Here is a 16,563-nt window from a genome sequence, read left to right on the forward strand (position 1 = left end):
ATTTATCAATTTAAAGGGATAGTTCGGCCAAAAATGATATTAAACCTATGATTTACTCACCCCCAAGCTGTCCGAGTTGCATATGTCATTTTCACACATTTTCGGATATTTTAGAAAATGTTTTAGATCTTTCAGTTGGTTAAATGTAATGTTACGGGGTCCACGACCTTCAAGTCCAAAAAAGTGCGTCCATCCTTCACAAATGAAATCCAAATGGCTCCAGGATGATAAACAAAGGTCTTCTGAGGGTAATCCGTGCAGTGTTATTGTAGAAATATCCATATTTAAAACTTTATTAACGTAAATAACTACCTTTCGGTAGCGCCGCCATCTTAGACTCCTCTGTATTCAGGACGAGAGTATTAGCGTAGTGTACGCACTTTTCTTAGTGACGTATGACAAATTCGGAGGGCGGGGGCACAGAGCAGCAGCAGAGTAGCCTCCGTAGGCTGCGTAAGCTCTCATCCTGAATGCGGACGCGACTAAGATGGCGGCGCTACCGGAAGGTATTTATTTTCGTTAATAAAGTTTTAAATATGGATTTCTACAACAACACTGCGCGGATTACCCTCAGAAGAGCTTTGTTTATCATCCTGGAGCCGTTTGGATTTAATTTGTGAAGGATGGACGCACTTTTTTTGGACTTGAAGGTCGTGGACCCCGTAACATTACATTTAATCAACTGAAAGATCTAAAACATTTTCTAAAATATCCGAAAATGTGTTTGTCTGAAAAACGATGGACATTTGCAACTCGGACAGCTTGGGAGTGAGTAAATCATGGGTTTAATATCATTTTTGGCCGAACTAGGGGAAAATCTGCATATGAAAAATGCAAAATAAATTTTACATCAGATTAATTCAGAATTTAAATGACACAACAATGCATTTTCATATGGGACTTTTTAATATTGACTTATTGAGAATATAACTGCAGTTGTTACAGATGTGCGTGTGCAGATTCTCGAATTCACCTTTTAATTTTTTATGAAACCACATAAAACCAATATCACTGGATGAGATGTGAATACTCTTACTGTATCTGTTTCAGAACAACATGAAGATCAATGGAAACCAGAGTAGGAGTAAAGTGAGCCAGTGTTTATGCTTTTACAGTATGTGACCATACAGTCTAATGCTTTTACATGATGATACCCAACACAGTTATCAATTTGACCAACAACTTGTTGTCTATGATTTTATAGGATGTATACGTTTCATGTCTTTAGCTCCAAGCATAAAAACACATTTCTGAAAGCTTTTATCTTTAGGAGTTAGCAAAAAGACCACATATGGCCTATTGGGTCTTATAAGATGTCATTTACGTATTGAATCTAATTTTAAAATAAATAAGGTAATTTCCTACGACGATCTCCTCCATGTTTATTGAATCACTGTCTCTCTGGTTCCTCCGAGCAGAGTAAAAAATTCCCGTCTAAATGTGTTAGCATGCGACACATGCCCCCGCATGGTTCTTTGCGCAGACAGAAGCGAGTTCACCATCAGTGCAACCTGCTGCAAAATGCATGTAGGAACCTATAGAGCGACTCCGGGCCAGCTGCGAAAAGCGCCATTTCCCCTGCATGTTCTCCCAAGAGGATCGGAGAGCTCCGTTTCCTGAGTGAGAAAAGAGTCGACCAATCGCCTGTCTGTTATTGCCACATTAGCGCTCTTAGTGTGGCACTTTGTGACCTTGTTGAGGTTCAGAAGCCTCTTGGAGAAACTTCCAGTGGATATTTAGTCTTCCCCGTGGAGCGCTGTTCTCCTCTGTAGGCCACAAGGGTGTTTTTTAAGCTTGGCTGTTGTGTTCTTCTTGCTGAGTATGTGCTCTCTACGCTGGTGGTCATGTGGTGAGTTTACAAGATCAGAGAAGCACCAAATCCTCCTAAAACAAATACATGAAGGACATTGAAGAAAACAAAAATCACAGCAATCAAGGAATCAGAAAAGCATCTGAGACTCTTAGTAACTACATGTACACTGTAAAAAATGCAGCATGAAGGTAAAACAATTTGGTTTTGCAAGTCAATTCAATCTACTATTTTAACTTTTTACCTGTGAATAGTTGACATAACTTATAAAACTATTTGAAGTTGTTTAACTTAATTTTTGGGTTAAAGTAGCATAAAAATACAGTACTGTGCAAATGTCTTATGCTACGTACACACCAAACGCAGAGCATCGCATAACTCGCTCTAGATTCCTCGCAGGATTTAACTTTGTGTCAAGTTCAATATTACTTTACAATTTAACTTGGGCGAAGATGTGTTTGAGGTGAATAGCCCGTGTCCATATCGCGTCATTCGCATCATCCCGCATCATCTACTCATGCAAATCGTTGAACTGGCGTAAGGCTACCAAGAACATAGTTCTGGCTACCATGCCAGAACTATGTTACTCACTCTAGATTACTCGCAGGATTTAACTTTGGGTCATGCAAATTTTTCACTCGAGTTGAATATACGCGTTTGAGGCGAATAGCGCGTGTTTTCGCGGCAAACGCACTGCCCATATCGCGTCATTCGCATCGGCCAATGCGAGGACGCGTCTGATCGCGTCTTTGAATTGACTTTGTATCTAATCTACTCTTGCAAATCATTGAACTTGCGTTTGGTGTGTATCCCCTGTAAGGCTACCATGCCAGAACTATGTTACTCACTCTAGATTACTCGCAGGATTTAACCTTGCGTCATGCAAATTTTTCACTCGAGTTGAATATACGCGTTTGAGGCGAATAGCGCGTGTTTTCGCGGCAAACGCACTGCCCATATCGCGTCATTCGCATCGGCCAATGCGAGGACGCGTCTGATCGCGTCTTTGAATTGACTTTGTATCTAATCTACTCTTGCAAATCATTGAACTTGCATTTGGTGTGTATCCCCTGTAAGGCTACCATGCCAGAACTATGTTACTCACTCTAGATTACTCGCAGGATTTAACTTTGGGTCATGCAAATTTTTCACTCGAGTTGAATATACGCGTTTGAGGCGAATAGCGCGTGTTCTCGCGGCAAACGCACCGCCCATATCGCGTCATTCACATCGGCCAATGCGAGGACGCGTCTGATCGCGTCTTTGCGTTGACTTTGTATCTAATCTACTCTTGCAAATCATTGAACTTGCGTTTGGTGTGTATCCCCTGTAAGGCTACCATGCCAGAACTATGTTACTCACTCTAGATTACTCGCAGGATTTAACTTTGGGTCATGCAAATTTTTCACTCGAGTTGAATATACGCGTTTGAGGCGAATAGCGCATGTTTTCGCGGAAAACGCACCGCCCATATCGCGTCATTCGCATCAGCCAATGCGAGGACGCGTCTGATCACGTCTTTGCATTGACTTTATATCTAATCTACTCTTGCAAATCATTGAACTTGCGTTTGGTGTGTATCCCCTGTAAGGCTACCATGCCAGAACTATGTTACTCACTTACTCGCAGGATTTAACTTTGGGTCATGCAATTTTTTCACTCGAGTTGAATATACGCGTTTGAGGCGAATAGCGCGTGTTTTCGCGGCAAACGCACCGCCCATATCGCGTCATTCGCATCGGCCAATGCGAGGACGCGTCTGATCGCGTCTTTGCGTTGACTTTGTATCTAATCTACTCTTGCAAATCATTGAACTTGCGTTTGGGGTGTATCCCCTGTAAGGCTACCATGCCAGAACTATGTTACTCACTCTAGTTTACTCGCAGGATTTAACTTTGGGTCATGCAAATTTTTCACTCGAGTTGAATATACGCGTTTGAGGCGAATAGCGCGTGTTTTCGCGGCAAACGCACCGCCCATATCGCGTCATTCACATCGGCCAATGCGAGGACGCGTCTGATCGCGTCTTTGCGTTGACTTTGTATCTAATCTACTCTTGCAAATCATTGAACTTGCGTTTGGTGTGTATCCCCTGTAAGGCTACCATGCCAGAACTATGTTACTCACTCTAGATTACTCGCAGGATTTAACTTTGGGTCATGCAAATTTTTCACTCGAGTTGAATATACGCGTTTGAGGCGAATAGCGCATGTTTTCGCGGAAAACGCACCGCCCATATCGCGTCATTCGCATCAGCCAATGCGAGGACGCGTCTGATCACGTCTTTGCATTGACTTTATATCTAATCTACTCTTGCAAATCATTGAACTTGCGTTTGGTGTGTATCCCCTGTAAGGCTACCATGCCAGAACTATGTTACTCACTTACTCGCAGGATTTAACTTTGGGTCATGCAATTTTTTCACTCGAGTTGAATATACGCGTTTGAGGCGAATAGCGCGTGTTTTCGCGGCAAACGCACCGCCCATATCGCGTCATTCGCATCGGCCAATGCGAGGACGCGTCTGATCGCGTCTTTGCGTTGACTTTGTATCTAATCTACTCTTGCAAATCATTGAACTTGCGTTTGGGGTGTATCCCCTGTAAGGCTACCATGCCAGAACTATGTTACTCACTCTAGTTTACTCGCAGGATTTAACTTTGGGTCATGCAAATTTTTCACTCGAGTTGAATATACGCGTTTGAGGCGAATAGCGTGTGTTTTCGCGGCAAACGCACTGCCCATATCACGTCATTCGCATCGGCCCATGCGAGGACGCATCTGATCTTGCATTGACTTTGTATCTAATCTACTTGTGCAATTGGTTGAACTCGCATCTGGTGTAAACCCCTAGTTAGCGTGGGTTGACACCAGCCGCGTTTGAGGTGTCAAAATCGCGTCTACCGTGCATAGTTTGCTGCTTGAACAGTTTGAGTTTACTTGCTTTATTCGCGCATGAAATTCTAGTCATCGAGACATTCATGCGGAAATTTGTGTCATGGGAGGGGCTTCTGCGACTCCGCTCGCTTTCTGTAATCACGTCACTACTACAGCAAGCTCCTGATTGGATAACGCGGTACGTTTTTCCGCCAAAGTTCAAAATGTTTAACTCGCGCATGTGCAGCGGCAATGCTCAATTCGCGCAAACTAGACTCCGCGAGACCTCCTGACACGCGTTAACGCGTCTTCACATTGACTTAACATTGAAATCACTCACGCTTGACGCCTCTACTGCGACTGATCTGAACGCAGCATTAGATTTGTTGTTTTTGCAATGTTATAGTGTTCATATATAATTATTTCTCAGTCTCAGAAAATACAGAAAATGTGTTTATAGTATAAAAAACAGTATAAAATAAAAACTGATACGTTTTTAGGGTAAACTCCCCTTCCGCTTGAGCAATAGCAAGAAACTGCAGGATCTCCTAAACCTAAATGAAATCCTAATTTCTAATTTTTAAGAGATTTGTCTTTTTATTTCATTCTGCTCAAAAACGCTCAAGATGTGTTTAGTGCCAAGGGTGGTCACACTAAACACCGACGATTCCTAAAAAAGACATTTAATTTTTTTTGGTACATATTTCCTGCATTTTCTGTTTGTATCTTAATAAAATAGATTGAAAAATCAATATGGATGGACCTTAAAACTTCTAAAACAACAAGTCCAGTGGTGGTGGCCTAATACTTTAGGCTACTGTATATGTTTATTTGACAAAAATGCTGCATTTTTATACAGTGTATAAACGGAGCAAAACTAAAAATTTGCGGCGCTAGACTGCCAAAAATATTTGTGACTAGATAACTATTTTTTCGTTTTTATTTTCTTTTATTTATTAAAACACAATGTTTGATCACAACAACAATTCACAACCTTTTCATTTATACATAAAATAAATATATAATAATTGTAAACTTTAAAACATGTGACCCCGCCTGTGAAAACTCAGCTGTTGTCATTTTTGTTTTATGTGTTCAACATAAAATCATCATACATGATGAACATTTAGTGAAAATATAACCTTGATATCTTTAATAGTGACTGAGTAAGGTCATGTCAAAGATTAAAATCAATGCTTGATATCAAACTTTGATGCCCCAATCTCATCATTAGATTATGGGACCTTGAACTGGATCTCACAGACAGAGTCATACTGTTGTTAAATATTTAATTTGACATATTGGCTGTGCAAGTCATTGTGCAAGTCATCAAATGACTAGTTTGACTAGTGTTATAAGTTATAAAAACAAGTTGAAATTGCTTAGTTAACCTAATGTAAAAAAATATGTTGATATGACCTATTGGTGTGGTGTACGGATGCAAAAAATAATAATAATAATGCAGGATTTGTCTCGGTTCTCTAGTAATCAGACTTAATCAGACAGAGAGACATCAGGATAAGACTAGGACTGGTCACATCTGTCCTGTTTATATTTTTTAACAGCTCTCTTGTTGCTGGAGATAAGGATGTTTGTTCCTTTGAGTCTGGGATTTAACTGCAGACAAACTCAATCTAACTCTGCTTCTCCTCCATCACTGCCAGTACTCCAATCTAATCTGTACTAACATCACTGTAACACAGATATTGTTTTTTTTTATTGCCATCCAGTTATATTCTGAAACCAATGTTGCAAGTTTATTTTTATTCAAATATTTCATGTAATTACCAAGTGCCAGATTACACTGAGCCTTCACTTCATATAATAAAAATATTGCTTGACAGCATTAATAGTTATTTCCAAAGCATGCATAAATAAATCAAATCAATCTCACCTTCAAACAGAGAAAAGCTTCAGTGGTTTTCGTGGCTTTGGGCCCAGCTATCACAATCTGAAAACAAGAACACCGATTGATAATAAAACGAAAAAACAAACAAAAGTCCATCCAAAATAATCTGCAAAGCTGCATGAATCTATGAATCACACACTGATTTAAAACACATTTATCTCCTCTTCTTTTAATGCAACTATTTATTAATCTTTTTACAAATTTACTTCTAATTTAAGTTGCTCATCAAAAGCGAGCCAAGAAAAGTTAAATGAACAGTTTTGTTTTAAATTTAATCCAGTTTAAGAGCTAGTTTAGATAAGTAATAAGTGTTTAGTGATGAGACTCGATTGTTGTTTACCTTGTATAACGGAGGCCTGTATATACAGCTACCAGCATCAGCCATCAGATCTGAGGTCAGCTGAGGTCATTTAGTGGTCATGTTGTTTAGTGGACTATAGAGACGGTCATGTGACCGGAAGGGGAAGAAAGAGCAAAAACAGCAAGCAGAAAAAGGCGGGACATCCCCCAAAAGAACCAAATTCAAAGGCCATTTTATATGCACTAGTAAATATTAAAATATAACTGTTAGTAAACAAAGACAATATATATCATATTCATATAATCCATCAAAATTATATTAAAGGGATAGTTCATCCAAAAAAGAAAATTAATCAGTATTGTTGTTTCAGACTTGTATACATTTCTTTAGTCTGTTGAAGAAAAATGAAGATATTTTACAAAAAAAAATACACCATTGACTTCCATATTATTATTGTTTCCTACCATGGAAGTGAATGGTGCCCCAGATCTGCTTGGTTAAAAACATTCTTCAAAATATCTTCATCATTTGTGTTTAGCAGAACAAAGAAATGTATACAGGTACTTGATGATAAATAAATGATGACAGGATTTTCATTTTTTGGGTAAACTGTTCCTTTAACATTAGCAGTGATGTATTATAGATATTTCACTTTTATAAGGAGATTTTTTTTAATGCTTCAACACTGAATATGGTATCATGATGTCGTGTTTTCAAGTAGAAAGAACTACAGTATAAAAGATAAGAAGGCTTTATAATTGCAAATTTATTTCAAGATAATCCTGGAGTGTTATATTACAAATGGGTGTGAATTTAATTATACAGGCTGTAATTAAATTTATTATACAGTGGCAATTTTTGTCTTTAAAGTTACATGAATCAGACTAATTTAGAAAATATACAAGAAAGTCGTGTTTTAAAAAGCATTGCCAGTAGTATTTTTTTTTTTTTTTTTTTGGGCAAGCGTTTATGTAGAGTTTATGAATTTTAATTCTGTGAGTTTTTTTTTTATAATGCGAGCTACACTTCTGATGTACACAGATGTTAGTTTAGATTATGAAATAAATAAGGACAAAATCCTCTCATTGTTTTTCTTTCAAAATGTTTATTTTATAATCAACCAAGACGAGAATTAAAGGGCTTACACAAGCTTACAAAGATTATAGCTCTTAACAGAAGTGTATTAAACTGCCACCACCAATAACACAATAACTAACTATCATCTTTTAAAATTCAAGAGACAATTGATTAGAGTTTTAAAATAGTTTACACTGCTAGTCAATGTGTATTTAGTTTAGAAGTGACTGGTTAACACTTTGTTATGCACTTAAAATGCATTACGGTTTGAAATACAGTACAGTACACAATTTGCAAAAATTGGTTAATTCTCATTTAATCATCTCAGACTGTTACAAGAGAAGCTTTGGTTTTATTTTAAATACTGTATTTTAAATTTTTAACCCACCAGCAGGCTGCTAAAAAAAGCCAACATTATATTGTATTATGTTGTGTAATACATTAGAAAACTACACAGCAAAGTGTCACAACTTCCGCTTGATAAATTATTAGCTTCAGATTTTCTTAAATGAATCGCTCAGACATTTGGGAAATTGAATCGCAGGCTTCAGTCCTACTTGTAATTTTCGTCAAAAATGTGAATCACCACGGAACTCACGAAAGGGTTAAAACGTTCAACATAAAAATCAGTTTCGAAAGCACGCAGGCTTTTCTCATCCAAACTAAAAGTGCACATTGTTTTTACGACATGCTCCTATAAGCCCTTTAACGCTGAACTTCCCACTTAAAAAAGAGAAATGAGGAAAACAACAATATGTGCATCATGATCCTTTTTTATATTTTCTAATTCATTTTCATTAAAGGTACAATGTACAAGGGACACACTGAAGAAATAAAGTATCTACAAAAACCAACCTGGCTAAATCTAAACATCAAACACTTCATATAACCCTGCCCCTAACCACGAGTGCCCCTGTGATATATGTTGCTTTATCTGAATTCTGATTGGTTGTCTGGTACTACATTATCTAGTGAACAGATCCAGAATTTTTCCGTTTGTGGGGATTGTCCGTCTAACAAGAGCCTACCGGCAACAGACCCAGTTCCCAAAAATGTCCTATACCCATCAACTTCTTTAACTTGCTTTATATTTTTGTTGTTTTGGTTGCTTTTATTCGAAAAAGGAAATAGAGTCCATAGAAAATCCATTACTTGGAGGGGCACGGGAAGGACTGTAGCAGGTCAGAATCGGGAATACGGTTGCTCTCTGTAAACTCCTTTGCTCGTTCTTGCCGGTGGTGCCTTCTTACGACTGTTTGTCCATTCCTCCTGGCCTGAAAAAGGAAACACTGTGGTTATAAAATGAGACGTAAGAAAGTTGACTGGCACTTTTGTAAGAGACAGACCTTTACCCATGTTAGAAGGTTAAAAGACTTTAAAGCAACACTCTTTGTAATAATACTTGTACATTATACAGTATAGAACAAATTCATGCATGTGTTCCTAATAAATAAACTTCATTTCAAGCAATGCTTTCCAAATTCCTCTTAAATGTGAAAATGTTACTCATATGATAAAAGGTCTCTCTTTGTAATGGTGTGTTCAAACCAAATACGAATGAAGTCAATGCAAAGACACGATAGACATCCTGCGGCGCATTAGCGTGCGAATGACGCGATTTGCACGAATGACGTGGTGTGAACTTAGCGTTTCAGGCATATGACACGTGCAATGTGTTATGAGTTAAAAAATCAAAACCTTGGCGGATATTCATAGCATATTGATGAATGAGGAGCTTGCTTTAGTAGTGACGTGATTATGACCTAGTGACCTGAAACAACAATGGAGGACAAAATGTGGTTCCCTGGAGCTTTATAACACATCGTTGTACTTAAAAAAAACAGGAATTAAAACGATCTTGCTTGGAAGAAAGTGAGGAGATTTTACACAATTTGAGATATTTTACACACACATATATATATATATATATATATATATACATACATACATATTGAGACTAGAAGTTAGCTAAAGCTGGAAAATTGAGAGTAATCCTGTCTGAAATTCACGTGCGAATGACGTAAATTTGAAGCAACTTAACTCAAAGGGCTTTATCATACACCCGGCGCAATGCAGCGCAATGCGCGACGCAAGTGTCTTTTTCTAGTTTCACCCCGGCGCAATGATAATTTTCACGTTTAGTGCCACGTTGTTTAAATAGCAATGCATTTGCACCCACTTTTGCGCTCATGGGCGTTTTGGTCTGAAAACGAGGTGTGTTCAGGCGCATTGTTGGCGCGTTGCTATTTTGAGGCAACTAAAATAGACTACGCCATTGACCAAAAAAACCTGCTCTAAAGTCTAAAGTCAATGGCGCAATATGTTTTATTGTTATTTAAAGAGCGCGTTAGTAATATGCGCCTATAAACGGGACGACAATGCGGGTTTGCTTATCACATACATGAATGCGCAGCAGCACAAAAACGCTTTTAAATATGAAAAAGTAAAGCATTCAAATGTAAAAGATCATTATTGAGTCTCTTGGACATAAATGAGGACCGATTAGGAGAGTTTAGAAAGCGCAAAGAGCTGCTTCACATGTAGCATGGTAAGTAAACAAATGTTTTGCTTTAAACAAATGCATCTGTTTTAAAATGTTTTTTTAAATGCTACCTCACGGATTTATTGTTTATGATGACTCTGTACCTGATATGGTGAAATGAGAATTTTTTTTAAGCAATCCTTAAAAAAACTCATGGCGCTGTCCGAGTGCTGAAACGGCTCTCTGAACGTTTGTAAATTCTTTATCTCCTGTTTGTTACAAATAAAGTATTTTTACAGTACAAACCTTTTCTTACATACTTGAATAGCCATACATTTAAAGCAATTAGAAGCCTGCTATTTTTTCTTCCATGACTAAAAGAAAACGGGTTTTAATGGTTTTAATAAAAAAAATAACAATTTCAAAGTGAAAAACAACACAATTATTTAACATTAATCTTAAACTGGTGGTTTTCTCCCTCGGCTTAGTTTTTTAGTTTACAAATTACGTCATCTAAACAGGGATTAGACATAGCGCCAGCGCAACTGGCTTTTAAAGGGGATGGGAGATGAGACTCTCATTGGTTTATTGCACGTTACGCCCAAAACACACCCATTACTCATTAGGAGAGTAGAAACAACCCTTTTAGACTGTGCCCTAGGCGCACAAACCATTTTTCCTGTCTTTAAATTAGCAAAAGTGGATTCGGACACTCCCGTTTAGACTCCGGTTTGTGCACCGTGTGCTTTAGACAATGCCCTTAGATCATTAAAATATGGACTTTTATGGATGGTTTTTAAAATGATCATCAATATGCCGAAGAACATGGCTACTACACTTTTAGTATAATAAAACCATGGTTAATTTTCCTATTTACCCTTTTTGAATGTATTTAATGGACAAAAGTAAAGTAACATAGGTTTAAAATAACCTGAGGCTGAGTAATGTTCAAAAAGTTGTCATTATGGGGACGCTATCCCTTTACAAAACAACACATTTTGCTGCTTTGACTCAAGCCGGCCATTGCTATTGATTTGTTGTCTAATAAGATTCAATCTAAAGCAAATATGCATGCAACTTTTACAAAACAACATAAATTTCCAACTTACAGTGACAAACCACCATCCAATATCTGACTTTCGAAGCTCCTGACACCCACTGTAAATTATTAACCGTCTAACTAAACCTGACCATCAGAGATACCTCAGAAAACACCTTCAAACCATTTCACTTTTGTCCTTCACCTGCGAAAGAACAAAACACCTTTAATTGCATCCAAGGATCAAATGGCCACTTGAAAGGGTTTTACCGGAGTGCCCTCGGGCGAGAGGTTACCCCGGCCATTAGCGTAACAGCACAGCTCATTCGCCACAGTCCGCGTCGATGGACGGACGCGGTATCGACGGGCGCTTTTGTGTGATCTTGCTCCCTTCCGACTATCCTTATAGGAGCAGAAAGGCACAAAGGCTGTGACTATCGTATTTTTCGCACTGAGAGCAATAGCCAATAATCTTTAATTAAAGAGCTGTCAGTCTCAGGCCAGCTTAAAAGCAAAGGGTTCAGATGCACTGTCCTTGCCTTTAGACAGAACAAGGGTGTGTTTCAGACGAATAATAGGGAGTTCTCTTTTGAACTGTCAAGCTGTCTGTGTTTTGTGCCACCTGGAAAACTGTTAACTGGGATGTTATGGATTGCTCATGTGAATGTGTTTGTGTGACTCGATTTTAAATGAAACAGCAAAAAGTGTCAGATCAAGACCAAAGAAATGTACGCTAAAATATAAAGTGTTTATACAACATTCTCATTCTCAAGTATTAATTTATTAGACAAATGTCTTTACTCTTATGTAAACTAAATAGATCTCATTTATCTGAATCAGCAAACTTGGCCTCTGGTGTTATTGCATTTCAAGTTTATGTGCTTTAATTAAATAAGCAAAAATCACTATAAACAAAGATGAGGTTTTTTTTTAGCAAACTGTGTGATACAAACATGAGTGAAACCTAATGCTGTGTACACACCAGACGCAAAGTATCGCTTTCCTTGCTCTATATTACTCGCCGGTTTTAATTTCGTGTCATGAGAATTTTCCGCTTGAGTTTAATATTTTCAACTTCCACAGAAGACGAAATTTTGTGTCTTGCTGTAATAGCACCTTTCAATATGCACCATTCGTATAGTCCCGCTCAAATGTGCAATGTAATATCCCGCTTGATTTGAATATTTTCAACTTGCATGGGAAACGTGTTTATGGCGAATAGCGCGTATTTTCACGGCAATCGCACCGCCCAATTCACGTTATCAGTATTGTCCTGCGCAAGTTCACGCCTATTCGCATCTTTGCATTGACTTTGTATGTAATCTACTCACGCAAATAGTTAAATTTGCTTTTTGTGTGTACACTCCATAGTGCTGCGTACACAACAAATGCGAAGCATCGCTTTCTTCCCTCTAGATAACTCTCGGGATTTAACTTCATTTCATGCAAATTTTCCGCTTGAGTTTAATATTTTCAACTTGTGTGAAAGACGCGTTTATGGCGAATAGCGTGTATTTTGACCGCAATTGTGCGCACAATTCACGTCATTAGTATCATCCTGCACAAGTTTGCATCTTTGCATTGCCTTTGTATGTAATTAACTTGCGCAAATAGTTAAATTCGCTTTTGGTGTGTACGCCCCATAATGCTGCGTACACAACCAAATGCAAAGCATTGCGTTCCTCGCATAGAAAAAACTCAGGATTTAACTTTGTGTCATGCTTTTGTGTCCACTTGAGTTCAATATTTTCAACTTGCATGGAAAACGTGTTTATGGCGAATAGAGCGTATTTTCACGGCAATCGCACCGCCCAATTCACGTTATCAGTATTGTCCTGCGCAAGTTCACGCCTATTCGCATCTTTGCATTGACTTTGTATGTAATCTACTCACGCAAATAGTTAAATTTGCTTTTTGTGTGTACCCCCCATGGTGCTGCGTACACAACAAATGCGAAGCATCGCTTTCTTCCCTCTAGATAACTCTCGGGATTTAACTTCATTTCATGCAAATTTTCCGCTTGAGTTTAATATTTTCAACTTGTGAGGAAGACCCGTTTATGGCAAATAGCTTGTATTTTGACCGGAATTGTGCGCACAATTCACTTCATTAGTATCATCCTGCACAAGTTCACGGCTATTTGGGTCTTTGCATCGCCTTTGTATGTAATTAACTTGCGCAAATAGTTAAATTCGCTTTTGGTGTGTACGCCCAATAATGCTGCGTACACAACCAAATGCGAAGCATTGCGTTCCTCTCTCTAGACAAATCTCAGGATTTAACTTTGTGTCATGCTTTTGTGTCCACTTGAGTTCAATATTTTCAACTTGCATGGAAGACACGTTTATGGTGAATAGTCCATATTTTAGAAACAATCACGGCACCAAATTCACATCATTAGGATCATCCCACACAAGTGCAAACCTATTCGCATCTTTGCATTGACTTTGTATGTAATCTACTCGTTCAAATAGTTAAATTCGCTTTCGCGTGTATGCCCCATAGTGTTGCGTACACAACAAATGCGAAGCATTGCGTTCCTCCCTCTAGATAACTCTCGGGATTTAACTTTAGTTCATGCAAATTCCCCGCTTGAGTTGAATATTTTATACACATGAAAACGTGTTTATGATGAATAGCGCAGATTTTCGCGACAATTGCACTGCCCAATTCACGTAATTAGTATTGTCTTGAGCAAGTTCACGCCTATTCGCATCTCTGCATTGACTTTGTATCAGGGCAGTAACGATTAATCATGCAAATTCGCATTTTCACAATGAATGAATTTTAACTATATTACGGTGAAATCCCGGCACATCCCAAAGCCAGGGGGCGCTCTCATGCAGAAACTCCCTTTGTGCCACAGAAGATGTAGCATTACAAACGCTATTCCAGGAAATGTCTATACGGATATTTATATCGCTGTTCTTCCAATTGTTTCAGGTATTTTCTTGATAGTAAAGATTATTTTGAATGTTTTTGTTTAGCGAGTGTTGCTTTTTTTAAATGCACTTTATAAACAACTCAGACTCATAATGATTTTAGATTGATTAATCGTTACAGCCCTACTTTTAATGGAATCTACTCGCGCATGGCTGGCACACGTGAATATTTTAAGCACAATTTGCACCTTCGGTGTGTAAGAAAGTCACTTTTTGCATTGTAAGAACATTTATTTTTTACAAGTGCAGATTAAATGTTATAGGGACATTCTATTAACTTACACAGAATGAGCATCATATTTACAGACCAAAAAAATAAAGCCTTAAATTTAAGCTCTTTCATCCGGGCAAGTAAGCAACCCCCTATCAACCACCAAAAAACAAACAAACACGCTACATCAAAATGCACCCGGATAAGAAACCCTCTAAAAATATAAGTCGCAAGTTTTGAGCAGTCAGGCATTATTTACATTATTTAAATCTAGTTCTCCATAAAATTAAGTTTCTTCTACACGGCAAACAAAGCTATCCGTTAAATCTGTTCCTACTAGAAATAGCACAACGGAAGACACACAAACGCTTTCATCTGCACAACTGCCCGCAAACGCATTTGTGTATACTCAGTAAACACACATTAATATTCCAGCTGGTGAAAAAAATTTAATGGTGCTTCTTATCTGTTTCTGGGACAATGACTTGACATCAGCAATATCAGCAATTTCAGAGCACTGCAATGCTTTTTCAGATATCAGATTTTTCAGTATCATTGCTATATTCACACATCAGCGTGACCTTACTGTATTTGCCTTTCACAGAACTCTTCTTTGCACGACTGAAAGCATCCAGTGCCATTCTCGATCCAAACCCGCCTCACTTCTGTATTTATTGTAATTGTCTGTTCAAGCGAATACAATTGTGCTGTATAGAAACTGCAAGCAAAAGGTTTGTAATGCCAGCCGTATTAAGAAACTCAGGAATTGTGTGTGCTGGGGGTAAAATAAACCTCTAGTGTAGGTCTTAAACTTTCAAGGTTTTTGAGGTAAATAACATAATAAAACAAAATACAATCTGTTTGGATATGCCACAAAAGCATTGTACACAACAGTCGAATCTGCAAAGTATTTAGGCACTTTTGATCAGTTCAGGTAAGACTTTAAACTAGGGCTGTCAAAAGATTAATCGCGATTAATCGCATCCAAAATAAAAGTTTGTGTTTACATAACATGTGTGTGTACTGTGTATAATTATTATTTATATATAAAAACACACCCAATCATGTATATATTTAAGAAAAAATTGTTATATTAATATATAAAATATTTATATTTATATATAATATAAATTATAGAAATGTATATACAGTATTTAAATGCAAATATTTCTTAAATATATACATGAATGTGTGTGTATTTATATATACATAATATTTATACACAGTCACATTGCATTAGACATTTTTTTTAATGCATTTCTTTTGTTTTAATTTTTTCCACTGACTTCAAATGACCAACTGGTCCCATAGTGGTTTGAGTAAAGTAAAAACTGCTATAGTTTATCACATTTATGTATGATATGGCTATATTTTATATATATATATATATATAAAATAAAATAATGCAAAAAGTGTCTAAATATTTAAGGTGAACTGTATATTAATTCTCTGTGTATCTAAAGAATTATATAGTTTGTCGTCAACAATGTTTATTCTGATTATTATTATTATTTAATAAATATAAATGTTTGCATCATCCTACTGTTGTCACTGTAAAAAATGTTGGGTTATTTTCAACCAAGCGTTGACCCATTTCATTGAGTTGTAATATAATAATAAATATTTAACATACGTTTTGTTGTTTTTACGCAAAATGCTAGATTGTTTTGACCTATTTTGGGGTCAAATATAAACATTTTCTGAGTTATTTTAATGTAAAATATGTCCCTTATTGACCCAGCGCTGGGTTAAAATAACTCACCTTTACTATCTATCAGCAAAAATAAATAAATAAATAAAATAAAACTCAAAGTACAGTGGTTTTACCAGGGTGAAGTCTCAATGTAATAGACTTTATTGGACCTCCACAGTTTACAATTTCAATGCAGATTAAAACTGCAGTTTCAACACAGCT

The 16,563-nt window shown here is 37.3% G+C and overlaps 1 protein-coding gene across 4 annotated transcripts in view; it reads right to left on the minus strand.

Annotated features, from left to right (window-relative positions):
• Positions 1 to 814: 814 nt before the first annotated feature.
• The window catches only part of khdrbs3 (KH domain containing, RNA binding, signal transduction associated 3), a 453,020-nt gene continuing 437,271 nt past the window's right edge, over positions 815 to 16,563 (minus strand). Inside the window, exons 9-11 of one of the 4 annotated variants that reach the window (XR_010543904.1) lie at positions 9,127 to 9,248; positions 6,582 to 6,638; positions 815 to 1,884 (exon numbers count right to left, since the gene is read on the minus strand). Coding sequence is in view for 3 of the 4 variants with exons in the window: in XM_065285842.2 (XP_065141914.1) it covers positions 9,157 to 9,248 (92 nt within the window). In the remaining variant the exon portion in view is untranslated. Of the gene's footprint in view, positions 1,885 to 6,581; positions 6,639 to 7,366; positions 9,249 to 16,563 lie in introns of those variants that run through there. The other 3 variants (XM_065285842.2, XM_065285851.2, XM_065285828.2) reach the window with 3 other exon arrangements.

The sequence above is a fragment of the Paramisgurnus dabryanus genome, chromosome 19 (assembly GCF_030506205.2).
Source record: "Paramisgurnus dabryanus chromosome 19, PD_genome_1.1, whole genome shotgun sequence".
NCBI lineage: Eukaryota > Metazoa > Chordata > Actinopteri > Cypriniformes > Cobitidae > Paramisgurnus > Paramisgurnus dabryanus.